The sequence below is a fragment of the Salvelinus alpinus genome, chromosome 20, assembly GCF_045679555.1.
Source record: "Salvelinus alpinus chromosome 20, SLU_Salpinus.1, whole genome shotgun sequence".
In the NCBI taxonomy this organism is placed as follows: Eukaryota; Metazoa; Chordata; class Actinopteri; order Salmoniformes; family Salmonidae; genus Salvelinus; species Salvelinus alpinus.
The window spans coordinates 38932409-38950739 of record NC_092105.1 but is presented as its reverse complement, the minus strand read 5'-3'; the positions used below and the strand labels follow the sequence as shown (position 1 = coordinate 38950739).

General features: G+C 44.5%; 1 protein-coding gene across 13 annotated transcripts in view; it reads right to left on the bottom strand.

Moving 5' to 3' along the window:
• LOC139546821 (dedicator of cytokinesis protein 9-like) overlaps positions 1-18331 on the bottom strand; it is a 118122-nt gene that overhangs the window by 58711 nt on the left and 41080 nt on the right. For 2 of the 13 annotated variants that reach the window (XM_071355645.1, XM_071355639.1), the window contains exon 1: positions 13243-13680. The exons of 4 other annotated variants lie outside the window; for them this stretch is intronic. In XM_071355645.1, coding sequence (XP_071211746.1) covers positions 13243-13419 — 177 coding nt within the window. In that variant the 5' untranslated portion in view covers positions 13420-13680. Of the gene's footprint in view, positions 1-3094; positions 3381-13242; positions 13681-18331 lie in introns of those variants that run through there. 7 more of the 13 variants (XM_071355640.1, XM_071355644.1, XM_071355641.1 and 4 more) reach the window with 4 other exon arrangements.

Sequence of the window (18331 nt, the reverse complement as noted above, 5' to 3'; positions counted from 1 at the left end):
TCTACAACTTAATTTGAGTCCACCAGTGGTAAATTCAATTGATTGGACATGATTTGAAAAGGCACACACCTGTCTATATAAGGTCCCACAGTTGACAGTGCATGTCAGAGCAAAAACCAAGCCATGGTTGGAATTGTCCGTAGAGCTCCGAGACAGGATTGTGTCAAGGCACAGATCTGGGGAAGGGTGCCACAATTTCTGCAGCATTGAAGGTCTCCAAGAACAGATGTGGCCTCCATCATTCTTAAATAGAAGACGTTTGGAACCACCAAGACTATTCCTAAACTGAGCAATCGGGGGAGAAGGGACTTGGTCAGGGAGGTGACCAAGAACCCGATGGTCACTCTGACAGACCTCCAGAGTTCCTCTGTGGAGATTGGAGAACCTTGCACCAATCAGGCCATTATGGTAGAGTGACCAGAGGGAAGCCACTCCTCAGTAAAAGGCACATGACAGCCCGCTTGGAGTTTGCTATAAGGCACCTAAATACTCTGACCATGAGAAACAAGATTCTCTGATCTGATGAAACCAAGATTGAACTTCATGGCCTGAATGCCAAGCATCACGTCTGGAGGAAACCTGGTATCTTCCCTACAGTGAAGCATGGTGGTGGCAGCATCATGCTATGGGGATGTTAATCAGCGGCAGGGACTGGGAGACTATTCAGGTGCGAGGGAAAGATGAACGGAGCAAAGTACAGAGAGATCCTTGATGAAAGCCTGCTCCAGAGAGATCAGGACCTCAGACTGGGGCGAAGGTTCATCTTCCAACAGGACAACGACCCTAAGAGCACAGCCAAGACAACGCAGGAGTGGCTTCAAGACAAGTCTCTGAATGTCCTTGAGTGGTCCAGACAGAGTCCAGATTTTAACCCAATCGAACATCTCTGGAGAGGTCTGAAAATAGCTGTGCAGCGACGCACCCCATCCAACCTGACAAAGCTTGAGGATCTGCAGAGAAGAATGGGAGAAATTTCCCAAATACAGGTGTTTCAAGCTTGTAGCGTCATACCCAAGAAGACGCAATGCTGTAATCGCTGCCAAAGGTGTTAAAACAAAGTACTGAGTAAAGGGTCTGAATACTTAACTGTGATTTCAGTTTTGTTGAGGTTTTTTCTTGCAACGTTTTTGAAAAACCTGTTTTTGCTTTGTCATTATGGGATATTGTGTGTAGATTGAGGAGGGAAAAAACTAAATCTATTTTAGAATAAGGCTGTAACGTAACAAAATGTGGAAAAAGTCAAGGGGGCTGAAAACTTTCCAAATGCACTGTAACTGTGGCTTGACATTTCAGATGATTGGAGGCTAAATGAGTTGTAATAACCTTATTGTTAGGTGTCTTCCTCCTCTCACCATTGATGAATTCCTCAGCCTACAAACTCTGCCTCATGACTAAAATCTTGCCTATTCTCAGCCTTCCTCCCACCATCCACATAAGTGTTGAGGTTTTCCATATGCCTTTGTCAGGGACCATACGAGCCGGTTCAGCCAAACCACAGAGTAAGCATCGGATATGAAAATGTCTATTCACTGACTGGAGCCCAGTCATTTTCACTCCCTCAGCAATGACCACAGTCCAGTCCACTGCTGTACCAACAACCCTGTTCCTCCTACTGTACAGTACAGCCTCCACTATATTATTTTAGCCTTGGTGATAATAGTACATAACCTCCTAATTCTTCCTGTAGAGTACGTGTCAAAGTCAACTCCCGCGGGCCGGAGCCCATTCAATGCGGCACGGGAGGTTTGAGTAAAACATTTATTTGAAAAAAATCTCCCTGAAATGTCTAAAACCAAATCGAAATTGTATAGAAATTATATTGGACCTATATTTTATATAGTCTCTACACTCTTTTCAGGTTGCTAAGAAACACCAAAATGAAAGCTGGATAGTAAGGAAGCATAGACAATTCCAAAAATGATAGTGTCCAGAGGGCCGCACTGATGCGGCCAGCAGAAATAATGACTTTGACACCCCTGCTGTAGAGATTTGCAAATCAAACGCCTGTTGAGGGCTACCAGAGACATACCATAAACAATGGGTAGTGAGGCTCAGTAATAACATGGTTAAATAGTGAATATGATTTGAAACAGAAGGATAACTATCCCTTACTCAAAACAAGTGCCTCTGGGAAACCTTTTGATATAAAATGACAGTTCCACATTTGCAGTAACCAAAGCCTTGCAATTATAGGACAATCAGTCCAAAGGAGTATAACATAGCTATTACTTAATCTCTCACATCTGGATATTAGCTTCATAAACAAACCACAAACCCTTGAAGAGAAAGAGTTAACAAATAGCTGCTTCTGGAGCCAAATCTTCCAAGTCCAACTCTCTACCCCTCTGACAGCTGTGTTTCCCCAGGCCTTGGCTCCCATCTCTCCCTACTCTGCACCTCTCACTACACTACTGCTGCACACTGGAACAATGGTGCTCTGTGATGCCTTTATATTAGATACAGTTGCTATTTCACTTTGATTAAAATATGCTGTTAAATGACCGTTTAGGACAAATCGGATGAAAAGTTCAACCTGCCGTGGATTAAACAGTACTTCTTATTATGTTTGACTTTTGAGCTTAAGGGGCAAATAGGGAACTTTTATGAGTGGTATACACCACAGTAATTACCCTCTCAAGAATGCAATTCACTGCCTTGGTCTTGTCCATGCAGCTCATTTAGCACCAGCAGAGTCCAACGTTCCTCTCCAGTGGCGCACACAAAGCACTTTGAAATGTGAGCCTGCACCATTGTGTAGAATAATTGAGATCTGATAAAAGGAGAGTGGATTTTTAGACTAGCCATGAAGCTGCATGGCAGTGCAAGGCCAGCTCAGAGCTTCCAAGCGCCTGACCTGCTTCACACAACAGTTTTGCTACAAGTACGCCACAACAAGCAACACTTAAGAGTGCTACAGCTGTATATTACTCTAAACCATATCCTTGACAGTACTGCTGAAATGTGATGAACACAACCATTTCAGCTCCTACTTCGAGTTTCCAAAGTAAACTTAAAACATGTGGTAAGGAAATTCAGTAACTTTTAGTGTCTCAACAAAAACCATGGCTAAGTAACCCCCCATGCCGTGACTTACCACCACCTGTGGCACCGCCTCCACCTCCGCCTCGCCTCCAGCCAAGCTCTTGTACTGCTGGGGTGACTCGATCACCAGCTCCTTTTTAGGACCTTTGTTAGCCCTTCCTTGCATTGTCAACAGCTGTGGCCACAAATCTCCTCACTAGATCCCAAAGAGCAGCAACAGGCAGCCAGCATGTCCAATGGAGAAATGCCTTATGCAGGGTAACGTTAGGGAAGTTCTCCAGAACCCCTATAGCTCTCTTCAGGCACCAACTCCCCTCTCTCAGACTACTCTGTCTGAATGTCTGAGCCTCCCAGTCCTAGACTCACACCCAGGCTACAGAGAGAGGAGCCCCTCCCACACTCAGCTGTGCCTCCTGGCTGGGGGAGTTACAGCCTTCACACACACACACACTTGTCCTTCACACACTCCTCCTCCTGCAGCCTGACCCCCCCACCATCCACCTGCACTCTAATGACAAAAGGCTGACAACGACAGACAAAGACACATTCCATTCCACTGGTCTTCTAGTCCAACCAGGGAGTGTCCGGTCCACCGCTCCACCACTTCTGTAAGACAGCTGCAAATAGAGCAGCTTCCCATTTCAGCATGACGAACAACAAAGAGAGAAGCAAGCGAGACTATAATAGACACGGAGACTGGAATAGTGTACCATCGTCAACATAGCCCATGTCATTTATTCATGGAATTAAAAATAACATCTGGAGAATTCATATCTGACAGGATAGTAGACGCAGCAGCACAGCACTGATGAGGAGTGATTTTCCCCATGTCAACATCAGTTAAGCTGCTAGAATCGGCTCCTCAGATTGAGTTTGTCGTGAGTACCTCAGAAAACATCTTTCACAAATCCTGAGTGACCCACATAAACTGCCATCTAAAACAGTGAACACCAAGTTCGTTCTCTCCTGTTCCCACTCAGTTTGAAACTCTTTGGTACTCAGTTTGAAACTGATTGAAAGTCAGTTTTCAACTGAAGATGAACTCTTGAATTAAATTAAATGTGGCAACTTATTTGATGATACTAGTGACTACCGACTGAATCCCTCACTTCCAGATATACAGTATGAGTAAACAAGTCACCAGTTTGTATCTGTCCATTGTATGTAGCGCTGGGATGTAATCTTTTTGTGTCCAACTGCCTCTTGGTTGTCACAGGGCCTTGCCAGGGCCTCGGACAAGGAGATTATGCTTGTCTCCTGTCTGTACGAGCCTCTGGTTGTTGATCCATCTGCCGGAGAGCCATTCCATGGCTAACATAGCCCTGCTAACCCACCTCCGTGTAGGGTCGACCCTTCAGATTCCTCAGTGGGCCACAGCAGGGAGGATGTTATCTTTTCGTGGTTGTGTCAGAGCTCAGCGTGAGGGCCTCAGTGGGTACTACAGCTGTTCCCATCCAACTATCACCTCCCCCCTTCTGGCCCCCACAGTTAACCCCCGTCCCACACTAGACCGCTCACGTGCTGGAGCCCCAGGCTGTGAAATGCACAACCTTCTTCCAGCCTCACCTAGGTTCAAGGCACAGAGACTCTGGGAGAAGGACTGGAGAACATGACAGGAACAGGATTCATGACAGGTTCCACAGTGGAATGAGTTACAAGTCTGTCTTCCTGAGGGCAACAAGTGTCAGCGCTTTCTGGGTTTCACAGAGCAGCAGTGAATCAGAGTTCCTGTCTCTGATAAACACCGTCTGCAACGTCAATTTGGTGCAAGACTGTCATTACTCATACTACTAAACAACCATTGCTCATTATGTTTTACAGTATGCATTTCCATTAAAAAGGACCCATGAGCACCATCATGTGAAATGTATGGGAGCATATCAAATGAAAGCTAAAGAGTCCATGTTTTGGGGGAAATGAAGGCATAGATTAGTTGGTTCATTTTTCTTACCTTCTGTAAGTTTAAGAAATATTGCCGTTACCAAAAACCCACATATATTTAAGATATTTCCCTCATGAGGAACGAGGATAATGAAAGCTCACAGAAATAAGTAATGATAGATCTACCAATTATAGTGATTTTACTGATTTTTGTTTATGAATTATTAAGTTGCCTAAATCCGTGCTGTTTCTATCTGCCCTGCGACCTGCCCTGTCTGAAACTGCGAGGAGTAACAGCGTAGCCTACGTTGCTACCATAACAAAGACTTAAGCCGGTGTCAGTAACGTCGAGCATAGTGGTCTCTCTCTATCACAAGTGAAGGATATTTTTAACAAACATTTCTACAAGCAGTACGACGGCTTTGCTAAGAGGGTGCAAAGCTGTACTAAAGGCAAAGGATGGCTACTTTGAAGAATCTCAAATTGAAATATATTTTGATTTGTTTAACACACTTTTTTAGTTATTACATGATTCCATATGTGTTATTTCATAGTTTTGATGTCTTCACTATTATTCTACAATGTAGAAAATAGTAAAAATAAAGAAAAACCCTTGAATGAGTAGGCGTGTCCAAGCATTTGACTGGTACTGTATATTTTTTTTACTGTTGCAAGTTAGAATAGTAGAATACAAAAAAGGTACAATTTTAAAATGCGATATACACACACGTCGTATGCAGACCCGCAAGCAACTGCGGCCCCTCATGATGATTTCAGATTTTTGTGGTCCCCACCCCCATCAAAGTTGCCCATCCCTGTGCACATGCACATGTTGTTGATAATAAAATATGTTCTCCTAGCAGTTGCCAATAAAACAAGTCCTAAATGGAAGGAATTGTTTGTCATCTGTAGCCCCATGAAATCAGCTCAATAACTCAATGCATGCACACACTCCTGTTGCATAATATGCATTCACCTGTATTGTGAATAGGCCTAGGCTACATCCTGATTTACCCAGTTTATCAATAGAGATTTACCTTTCAAATAAATGATTACCATTATGTTGTTTTGTAGTTACATTGTTTTCACCAGAGTCAAAATGATTGCTACAACTACGCCACATTGATTGTAACATGTATTCATTAATGCATACACGGCTACCTCTAAAACATGTAGTAATATTGAATTCAATAGACGCCCAACGATTGAACAGAGCAGTAGCTGAGTTTATCTGTCTGGATCAAGTGCCATTCTGTGACTTTGTCTAATAAGCCTTCTTTCTTTTGTTGTGGTATCGAGTATCGTGATACTAGACCTGGTATCGAAGTCAAAACACTAGTGAGTAGAACACAGCAGAGTACAGTTCAATACATTATATTGTACTCTGCTGTATTGTACTGCACCGAACTCTACTCTGCTGTATTGTACTCTACTCTGCTGTATTGTACTCTACTCTGCTGTGCTGTATTGTACTCTACTCTGCTGTGCTGTATTGTACTCTACTCTGCTGTGCTGTATTGTACTCTACTCTGCTGTATTGTACTGCACTGTACTCTACTGTGCTGTGCTGTATTGTACCGAACTCTACTCTGCTGTGCTGTATTGTACTGCACTGCACTCTACTGTGCTGCGCTGTGATGTCCAAACTTGTGAAACATGAGGAGAATGACATTCATATCCATAATGATGTATTTCTGTTACCAAAGTTTGCATCTGCACAGTTCTTCCACCAAATTTGTTTTTGTAAATGTTTTAGTGGAAATTGTGCATAGCCGTGTGGTTTGTTAAACTTCTAAATCAATGTTTTTTGTTTGGCATACATTTTAAAGTCAAAGCAAAGCAAGTCAAAGCATTACGTGGAATTGCCCTGATGCAATGCAAGGACACCACATTTTGTTGACAAAATTATTTTTGGGATGTTGACTCTACATAGCGAACAACCAAGTTGCGGACAAGTACAGTAATCTAGCTACTCCTACTGCTGCCCGCCACAATTCCATGAGGAATTTCATCAGACATCCTTTGAAACACCCACTTGTTCATTATGTCACGCTCTCAGCGGAATCCAAATGAATTACTGTGTGGTTAATATCGATTGTGACATCAAATAAAATAAAATTGTATTTGTCACATGCGCCGAATACAATAGGTGTAGACCTTACTGTGAAATGCTTACAAGCCCTTAACCAACAACGCAGTTCAAGAAATAGAGTTAATAAAATAGACTAAATCAAGTTAAAAAAACGTATAAAATCAAAATCAAAACGTAACACAAGATATTTTTTTAACAATAACAACGCTTACTTTAGTGGGTACGGGGTACCCCGTAAATGGGTACCGGTACTGATAATAAACAGCGAGTAGCAGCAGTGTAAAAACAAAAAAGGGGGGGGGGGGGGGTCAATGTAAATAGTCCAGGTGGCCATTTGATTAGTTGTTCAGCAGTCTTATTGCTTGGGTGTAGTAGCTCTTAAGGAGCCTTTCGGTCCTAGACTTGGCACTCCAGTACAGCTTGCCGTGCGGTAGCAGAGAGAACAGTCTATGACTTGGGGGACTGGAGTCATTGACAATTTTACATTTACAAATCAGCATGTAAACAGTTCTTAAACAGTAATGGCAGTCATGCGGGTGAAAGACTCCTAGATCCTGGATTGCACATTCAAACGAACACAGCACCCAGGACACAGTGGACTAATTGTATATTAGTCAAGCAGAAACAACCAGATATCAGCTCTGATGCCTAATTGTTTAGTTATTCTATATGAGGAACAATAACACATTAACAGTCCATAATGACGTTGATCAGAGAGCTGTAATGTGTTTATACATGGACAGGAGTCAGGATCTGCCGGTTCCACCCCCTGCTCCTATCTGCAACAGAGAGAGATAATGTACTGTAGAGGACTTCAAAAGACATTCCCTCCCCCCTCTGCAGTGCAGCTCTGCTACTGTATTCCCACACAGCCGTCAAGTCAACTACACAGAAGGGGGAAAGATTCTGGGTGAATTTGGGTTTTTTGTTATGCTTATTGTTCAGTTTCTACTGAGACCAAGAATCACGCCAGACTAAGTTGAAACAGTGTATCCCTATGATAGGATGTATATATATATATATATATTCCTGAATACATTATAACTACGGTACTATAGGATTGTGAAAGTGCAGAATAAATACAGAGCTGTTTTCTATTGCATCCATAATGTGTATCTGTATCTTTAAGATATGAAGTATATAGAGTGTGATGAAACACAAAGCAGAGCAGGGACAGAAGTCTGCTACAGTTATCGTCATGTTTCATCATTACTGTTGCCCTTTATTTCCACCCAGACATTTTATCCGAAGCACTCTCATTAAGAAGAAAGAGTTGCTTCCTCTACATCAGTCCTAGACTTTTATTGAGTTTCATTCTGCGTCATCACTGAATCACCTTGTTATCCTTTTCGGGATAAGGGACTTTTATGGCATGAATGTAAATTGCTAGGGCCTATGACACTGCATCTGGCACTAGAGGACGGTTATCAAATTGTGTAATGATAGCAGTGTTTTCATTAGGACTTTGCTTCAGCTCTGTATACCAATGATAAGGTTAGCACATAGTGAAAATCCCTCAACTAATCTCCCTCTTCAGATGATTTAAGCCCTAATACAATGGCTGCCAGGTCTCAGTATGGACTGGTGTTTGCCTAGGCCAAGCTAGCCAGACATCCACACCCAGCTATCCCATTCCGGCCTGAACGGAGCAGGGCTGGAGGGAGCAGGGCTGGGGCGGTGTGTTACATAACAAAGACTTGATGCAATAATTGGGCCTTCTCTTCCCAGTAGGAGCCAGGGGAAAACCAGATGGGTGTAACCCTGGAATGTAACAAAACACACATCCCCTCTTCATCAGAACACACCCTTCCCAGGACCAGCACCCGGGCTGTTTTCACTCCAGTCCCCCCGGGGAGCTCCCAGGCGCCAGGTAAGATGGAGAATTCACACTGACTGCATGGCGATAAGGCAAATCATAATACAGTCAGTGTCAGTCCACATCTACGCCCACTGCTGCTTACGTCAGTACTGTATAAAGAGGTGAGAACAAGAGTCTCATCTCACACAAAGCAGCTGGGAAACAAAACATGACCACAGTAGGGATGGATACAGCACACTATGGCATTTCCAGCCTCCTCCTCCCTGCATAGATACATGTAGTCTTTTTCACCCAAGGCCGAACGCAACGCAATGCAATTCTATCGAACAAATGTGTGGCTCGTCAAGTTTGAACAGCTGCACATTGATGTACACAATGTTGTTCTCGTCTAGTGTCTCTAGGACTTGTTGCCAGAGCAGGTCATGGTGAAGGAGCCTAGCTAAGTGCTGGAGATAATGTTCTCCTGTCCCAATCAGAGTGTGTGAGGGAGGGCAACGGAAAGCACCTTAATGTTATTAGCATGTCTGGAAACAACCCATTCTAGGCAACTTCACAACGGCCTGAGACACCACACACAGTTACACACAATCATGACAAATCCAAAAAACATTGCCCTAGCTAGCTAGATAGCTACGTCTGTTGTTATTTAGCTGTGCTTACGGCTAGTGTGTAAAAAGGACAGGGGAGTGATCTGATTGTTTGTCTTCTCTCTGCAGAGAGTTAACGGCACATTGCTTTCATGTGGATGTTCTGGTGAACGCCCAGCCTGTGTGTATAACACTGACTATCTATGGGGGCTGGTCAGAGTTTCCACTTGTAGAAAATAATTATAAGGATGACATAAATAGAGGAGAGGGATTGTATGCCTATAAGGAATTAGGCTAGGATAATATATTATGGTCTTAGCAACGGACATTGCAAATAAATGGTCCTACACCTCGTCCTAACAACATTAAGACAAACACAAGACTAGTCAACGTGGTCACCATCTAAAAGGAACAACAGCCACATTTGGCTAAGTAATTCAATTTATCCAGTGGAGTAACACTACGGCTAATTCAGTTATGCTGTACAGCAGGGGTATTCAACTGGGGCCCGAGGTACTGTAGGGGTCCCCAAAAATGAATATTTTATTGTCTATGATGGGTGATTGGAGTTTAACTTTTATTTAAACTTTTTTTTTTTAACTGTATGTGTGTACTTTAAAAGAAACGTTTTATTTTACTTACACACACAGTTAATTTTTTTAACACATTTTTTAAAAGAGTTAAACTCCAATCACCCGTCATAGACTGTTCTCTCTGCAAGCGGTACCTTAGCCCAAAGTCTAGGTCCAAAAGACTCCTTAACATAATCTACCCCCAAGCCATAAGACTGCTGAACAATTAATCAAATGGCCACCCAGACTATTTACATTGATGACCCCCCCCCCCCCCTTTTGTTTTAACACTGCTGCTTCTCGCTGTTTATTATCTATGCATAGTCCCTTTACCCCTACCTACATGTACAAATTAACTAACTAACCTGTACCCCCGCACATTGAGTTGGTACCGGTACCCCCTGTATATAGCCTCGTTATTGTTATTTTATTGTGTTACTTTTTATTCATCTAGTAAATATTTTCTTAATTCTTAACTCTATTTTTTGAACTGCATTGTTGGTTAAGGGCTTGTAAGTAAGCATTTCACGCTAAGTATTCAACATGTGACATTTTTTGGGGGGGGATTTGATTTGATGAAAACCTGCTCCAGAGCGCTCAGGACCTCAGACTGGGGAGAAGGTTCACCTTCCAGCAGGACAACGACCCTCAGCCCACAGCCAAGACGATTCAGGATCAGTTTTTTATTTTGAATAAATTAGCAAAAATGTCTATAAGCCTGTTTTTTTTCCCTTCTTTTTTTTCACCCCTTTTTTTCTCCCCAATTTCATGGTATCCAATTGGTAGTTACAGTCTTGTCTCATCACTGCAAATCCCGTACGGACTCGGGAGAGGCCGAAGGTCGAGAGCCATGCGTCCTCCGAAACACAACCCAACCTAGCCGCACTGCTTCTTGACACAATGCCCATCCAACCCGGAAGCCAGCCGTACCAATGTGTCGGAGGAAACACCGTACACCTGGCGACCGTGTCAGCGTGCACTGCGCCCGGCCCACCACAGGAGTCGCTAGTGCGCGATGAGACAAGGATATCCCTGCCGGCCAAACCCTCCCTAACCCGGACGACGCTGGGCCAATTGTGCGCCGCCCCATGGGTCTCCTGGTCGTGGCCGGCTACGCCAGAACCTGGATTCGAACCCAGAATCTCTAGTGGCACAGCTAGCACTGCGATGCAGCGCCTTAGATATAACAAATGGCTCAATTACTCTGTATAAGTGAAAACATTGTTAGTCTATTTTTCAAGCATTACTCCTCAACACACCACACGATAAAGCTTATTTTATCATGGCCCAACTTGACGTCACCATTCTCTCTCCCTCTCCTGCTCCCGAAACGACATTCCATTGATAAGAATAGCTGGCACATTTGCTTTTGTGTTGCAATATTGGTTTTGGCCTCAAATCTCCTGGAGCTCTAGAGGAGGAAAGGAGCTGTGCACTTGTCAACAGTATGATAAGAATGTAAACATAGTGATGATGTACAACATAGCTAAGTAGTTTAGCAGGAGTGGCAAAGACAAATCATGAAAAACATAGAGAGCAGAATCCTAATAGCAGTGACCTTTGTCCCCTAAAGGCATCCAACCCCACCCCTGAAGAGCGAGAGATGTGAGTTTCCTAAAGGAAGGAAAAGGGTGCGCTGGTGTAATTAGAGAGGGAGTAAAATAAGAGAACAGTCAAACTCCCAAAACAAACCCCCCTAACAGCATACTGTATGAGTCTGGACCGAAGAACTACCTACTAATAGCCACCCCTATCTCTCTCTGTGTCTGTGTGTGTGTGTTTGGCCCACCCAGTGGCTTTTACCCCTTTAACCTTTCCTTTAAATTCCCACACACAGAGATAATGACTTCAAGCCATGGGGAATGTATAGGACAACACTAATGGTTGACGTCTTTACAGGTTGTGTGGACCAAAATACCTGCTATAAATCAGAAGCATAACAACAAGGAGAGCAAAACTCCAGTCCAGGGAACAGGGGATTCCAGTAGGGCTGGTCAATCTGAAACATTGTTTTATGAGGGCAGTCACCAAGGAGCTAAACATGCTTCGGTTTCAACCATTGCGTTTCTTCTGACGTCCTATCAGTTACAGTATGATACCCATGGGTGTCATGCGGCATCATTCTCCCTCCCTGCACCTTTTCGCCTAATGATTTGTGACACAACCAAATGCTGAGAGGGAATTCAAATCAGCAGAGCTAGATGACCAGAGCATCTCTGACCTATAGAAGGTCACAATGCCCTTGACCTATACATCTCTCCTGTCTCTTCGGGCTACTCTACCATGGAGCCGTCCCTGTCAATCTGTTCACATCACAGTTAACCCAATGGCTGTCACATTCAGCAGGAGGAAAGAGCCATCAGTATCCTTTAGACACAGTTAGGAAGCATCCCAAAGGGCACCCTAATCTATAAAGTGCACTACTTCTGACCAGGGCCCATAAGGCTTAGTTCAAAAGTAGTGCACTATATAGGGAATAGGGTGCAATTGCATGCATCCTTAGAGAGCAAACAAGACATAGACAAAGGTCAAGACAGACAAGCTGGTACTGGGTAGAACAGAGGATGCAGCCAGCCAGCAGCCCAAAGATGATGGATTTGTAGCAGACACAGAGCCCAGTGTCTCTCCTGCACAGGGTTTAACCCCTGGAGCGCATCGCAGAGGGTGAGACTCAAACCTCCTCCCCTTATATTTCACACACTGGTGCTTCAAGTCAATTATACTACTGAAATAGGTGCACTTCTGCAGCTGAAATGCAGTAGGTCAGTTAAAAAGGAGGAATTCATGATTCATTTATCAACAAAAAAACTATTATTATGCTCATTTTAAGTACATAAAAGCTGCCTTGTGGCGTTTGGTACCTCAAATGGAAGGATAAGAGGTCCATTAAAAACGAATATAGCAACACAATGGGGTTCGGCCTACTTTCCTACAGATCATGTGCCGTTTCCTGAGTAGGAAAAATGGTATCACATTTTGCTTCAATGGAAGTTTGGTGTTAAAGGAAACTTTGAAAAGTTCCCTATATAATTCACAGGATATGGGAAGACAGTTGAGTGGATTTAGGAAGTGAAATCCTGTCTCCGGACACTACTTTGATTTAAAGAAGCACCTGGCTGCTGAGGGAGGTCAGGACTGGTGTTGTATTGATACTGTATGACGAGATAGGACCAGAGCTACAGTCTGGCAGGCATGTCATAAGTAATAACGACACACACACAGACACACACTGCACACACAGACACACACCTTCAGTACTCGAGGTGTTGGCCATGGGACCCTGGACTCCCTCCGGCTGCACGCGGCTTGTTCAGCCTCGTTCTGCCCAACGGGCTCGGCAGCACCACTTTTGCAGATGTACCCACAGTTCCTCTGTAAGACCGTACGCAGTCCGTCAAACACAACCACACTGGTGGTGCACCCCATCACTCCAGGTCCAAAACAGGCATTCCTCACTAGCCCCCTCAGTAGAGCCGGACGATGACCGGGTTTCCCAGATCCAAACCTACTACAGCCTGGTCCATCCTGAAACCCAGCTCCACAACTTCCTATGACTGCACCCCCAGGGCGAGGCTGCTGTCTGGGCTCCGAGAAAGAGAGATAGCCTGGGAGCCTGGAGAGAGAGTTTATCCAGCCAGGGAAAGGAGCCTCGGTCAGAGCCACAGCAAAGCAGAGCTGTCCCAGCCCGTGTTTGCAGGAGTGCCTCAGTCAGCAGGCAAGCGAGAGAGGGAGAGAGACGGGGGGGATGAGGGATGCTGTGAACGCTGCTGCAGCTTCAGCCAATGCTGAGCCTCGACACAACGCCAGCTTCTATCGGCTGCTGCTGATGCTGTGCATCGCTCTCCCTTTCGCCCTCTCTCTTTTCCCCCTGCCTCTCCCTTCTTTGAAACCTCAACTCTATCTTTTCCCTTACTCACTGTCAAGACCACATCTGTACATGAAAATATTTGCTTTTATTGCATTCTCTGGGGAATGCATTCAGAAATAAGCAGCCGGCATAACCGCACCCAAATACAATAGTTGTTCTTGTACAGTAAGGGGAGGGAATGTGATGAATATCAAGGCGTTGACTAAGGAGTAAATGAATGTGTGCTAACTCAAGGATAGATTGTTTCCTCAGTCAGGCAAAGCGCAATGTGGCTGAGCGCTTATTTAGTTGAAGTGAGAAACAAGGGGCAGCGAAGGGACAAATTCTCCAAGAATCAAATGAGTTAATAATTTACACTTCTCTAAAACATGAATAATGATGACATGGCAGCATATTACGGTTGGATTAATGAAAGCCTTAATAAAGACAGTGAGTAAAAACTTCCTCCACCTCAGCCAGACTGCTTGGAAAACTGTTTTCTAAACGGACATGATCCTCCGTAATCTCCTCGATCAAGGAAAAGCTCATCTAAAAAGAACAGGATTTGAGTAAAACCTACTCTGTGACTTAACATATTCCAATTAAAGTGTGTGCCCACACAAACAACAGCTGAGTCAGTCAGCCTGTGTTCAAAGACAAATCTGTTTTACTTTAGAAACCTGGAGAAAAAAGGTAAACATATACTGGCCAGTGCTTTTGCTAAAAGCCATCTTTATTTACAAAGCACACCAAGGAAATGTACGGATTTAAGCCTTTTATGCCGAGACGTCACGCAGAGAATAAATTCTAAATAAAAGATTAGCCTCTGGCTGGATGAGAGCCTGTCCTCCCTGTTCTACCAAGTGCACAAAACATATTAGAAGTAGGACAGCAAAGGCTGATTAAGCCAAGACCTTCAGGATGTCAAACTAGGATTCATCCAGATACAACCCATCAGCCACACAGTTTACCTAGGGCCTGGAACTTTACCCATAAAACCATGCTGTTTAATAATCAACCTGAACTGGCTCCACATTCATGAAGAAATGAATCAATATTCACTTATGGGCTTTACAAAAAAAATTGATTAATATCTCCCACCTGCAAATCAGGCCTGATTTTATGGACACTCTGCCTTCGAGCCATTGGACATGTTTGTACTGACAAGGGTCTGCAGCGCCATGACTCATGTCCTGATTGGGGAAAGGAAAGACAGAGACAGACAGGGAAACCGGGCACTGTCCATCTCTTGTTTATTTATCAATTTCCCATCATTCTGAGGCGGCCCCTGTTTCCTGCTGCAGCTGTGGGTCGCATGCTCATAAAGTACCCCAGTACACACACTTACAGGACAGTAGCTGGCAGGGAATCATCCACGTCACCTGGGGTTGTATTGTCACATGCACATATCAGCTACTGAAGTACATACAGTGAACGTCTTCCTAGATACTGGAGGGATTTCATGAACCAGAAAAATAACACTGATGAGAGTTCACCACTGAGAATGAGATTCATACTAAAACATTCATATTTCATTTGATATGAATTTACAAGCTGAAAATACATGCAATGTAAAATGTCTAATGCAGAGTGGCTGCGATCTATGGGGGCAAGGTAATTCCCCAAAGCCATGCAGTGTTCAGTTGACCGGTCAAAGGCTCAAACTCTGTGTGACTGGGGGAGATTTGCTACCACCATTACAGTAAAAGTCATACTGTGGGGCAATAACATTGATCAGGACACACACACAACCATCTGCAGCATTAGAAGTGCTTCCACAGGGCGCACAAGTGTAGTGTGCTGCTGAACTCTCTCAGCATGTGTGTGTGCTGTGTTAATATTTCAGCAGCACCTGACACACTGAACTACATTCGATTGGGGGGGATGAGGAGTGCAGCTGAGCCCGGGGTTGATGGAATTCAGATATATGAGAGAGAGAGAGAGAGAGAGAGAGAGAGAGAGAGAGAGAGAGAGAGCAGGAGGAGGGATGGATGGATGGATGAAGACTTCAATTATACTCATTGATCTCTAAGAAATACATCCTCATTTCAACCTCATGGCTTCAACACACTCTCCCCACCCCCCATGGCCTGCAGTCTACAGCAGGATAGACCGTCAGATGGTGGAGAGAGGGCTTTTAAGCTTAACATATAGAACAGCAAGAAGTAATCTGCTATAAAATTGCCAAGTCAAACCCTACATTAGGGACTGATAAGAGCAGACAGCAGAGTGGACGGTGAGGAATGAAAGCTTCATGTCTCCTGCTTGAACTGTTGCTACTGTAAGAGCAGTGATCACATCCCTAAGTAAGGTAAAGGGCAAGAGGATCATGTACTATAGGGTTATGACAAAGGAATATCAGTGACTTCAGTGTTATCGCTGGCTTGTCATTCATAGTTATGCAGCACAGCAACTAAAATAGCATGCCCCTAAGCGACACAATACATGGACAGTCCGCACACCCACACACACGTCTTTGTCTAGTCAAGTAGGTTCTCTTTTGAAAACACTGTCTGTCAACAGTGAGACAGTTATTATTGAGTGAGAACCATTGCAAATAAAAAGGTTAACTGGCTAATAATTCATTACTAGAGGACATGGTTTGAAGTGCCACAGCTGGTTGGGATAAATCTCGCCTTGAGGACACAGATTCTTCCTGTTAAAACAATGCTATGACACTCGCTAAGTCCCATTATGAATCCATTGCAGGGTAGAAAGACTGCCACCTCTCATTGAAGCCATGGAAGTTCAAGGCCGACAGCGGTACTGCAGGCATCGTTTGCAGAAAAAAGGATCCCCATTATAGCCCTTGGTTCACTGCAGACCTCACTGCCCTTGACCAGCACAAAAACATCCTGTGGCGGACTGCAATAGCATCGAATAGTCCCCGCGATATGCAACTGTTCAGGGAAGTCAGGAACCAATACACACAGTCAGTCAGGAAAGCAAAGGCTAGCTTTTCAAAACAGAAATTTGCATCCTGTAGCTCTAACTCCAAAAAGTTCTGGGACATTGTAAAGTCCATGAAGAACAAGAGCACCTCCTCCCAGCTGCCCACTGCACTGAGGCTAGGCGACACGGTCACCACCGATAAATCCATGATAATCGAAAATGTCAATAAGCATCTCTCTACGGCTGGCCATGCTTTCCTCCTGTCTACCCCAACCAACAGCTCCGCACCCCTCGCAGCTACTTGCCCGAGCCTCCCCAGCTTCTCCTTCACCCAAATCCAGATCACAGATGTTCTGAAAGAGCTGCAAAACCTGGACCCGTACAAATCAGCTGGGCTAGACAATCTGGACCCTCTCTATCTAAAATTATCCGCCGCCATTGTCGCAACCCCTATTACCAGTCTGTTCAACCTCTCATTTCGTCCGGGATCCCTAAAGATTGGAAAGCTGCCGCGGTCATCCCCCTCTTCAAAGGGGGTGACACTCTAGACCCATCCTGCCCTGCCTTTCTAAAGTCTTTGAAAGCCAAGTTAATAAACAGATCACTGACCATTTCGAATCCCACCGTACCTTCTCCGCTGTGCAATCCGGTTTCCGAGCTGGTCACGGGTGCACCTCAGCCACGCTCAAGGTACTAAACGATATCATAACCTCCATCGATAAAAGACAGTACTGTGCAGCCGTCTTCATCAACCTGGCCAAGGCTTGACTTGTGAATCATCACATTCTTATTGGCAGACTCAATAGCCTTGGTTTCTCAAATGACTGCCTTGCCTGGTTTACCAACTACTTCGCAGATAGAGTTCAGTGTGTAAAATCGGAGGGCCTGTTGTCCGGACCTCTGGCAGTCTCTATGGGGGTACCACAGGGTTCAATTCTCAGGCCGACTCTTTTCTCTGTATATATCAATGATGTCGCTCTTGCTGCGGGTGATTCCCTGATCCACCTCTACGCAGACGACACCATTCTGTATACATCTGGCCCTTCCTTGGCCACTGTGCTAACTAACCTCCAAACGAGCTTCAATGCCATACAACACTTCTTCCGTGGCCTCCAACTGCTCTTAAACGCTAGCAAAACCAAATGCATGCTTTCAACCGTTCGCTGCCCGCACCCGCCCGCCCGACTAGCATCACTACTCTGGACGGTTCTGACTTAGAATATGTGGACAACTACAAATACCTAGGTGTCTGGCTAGACTGTAAACTCTCCTTCCAGACTCATATCAAACATCTCCAATCCAAAATCTAGAATCGGCTTTCTATTTCGCAACAAAGCCTCCTTCACTCACGCCGCCAAACTTACCCTAGTAAAACTGACTATCCTACCGATCCTTGACTTCGGCGATGTCATCTACAAAATAGCTTCCAATAATCTACACAGCAAATTGGATGATGTCTATCACAGTGCCATCCGTTTTGTTACCAAAGCGCCTTAAAACCACCCACCACTGCGACCTGTATGCTCTAGTCGGGTGGCCCTCGCTACATATTTGTCGCCAAACCCACTGGCTCCAGGTCATCTACAAGTCTATGCTAGG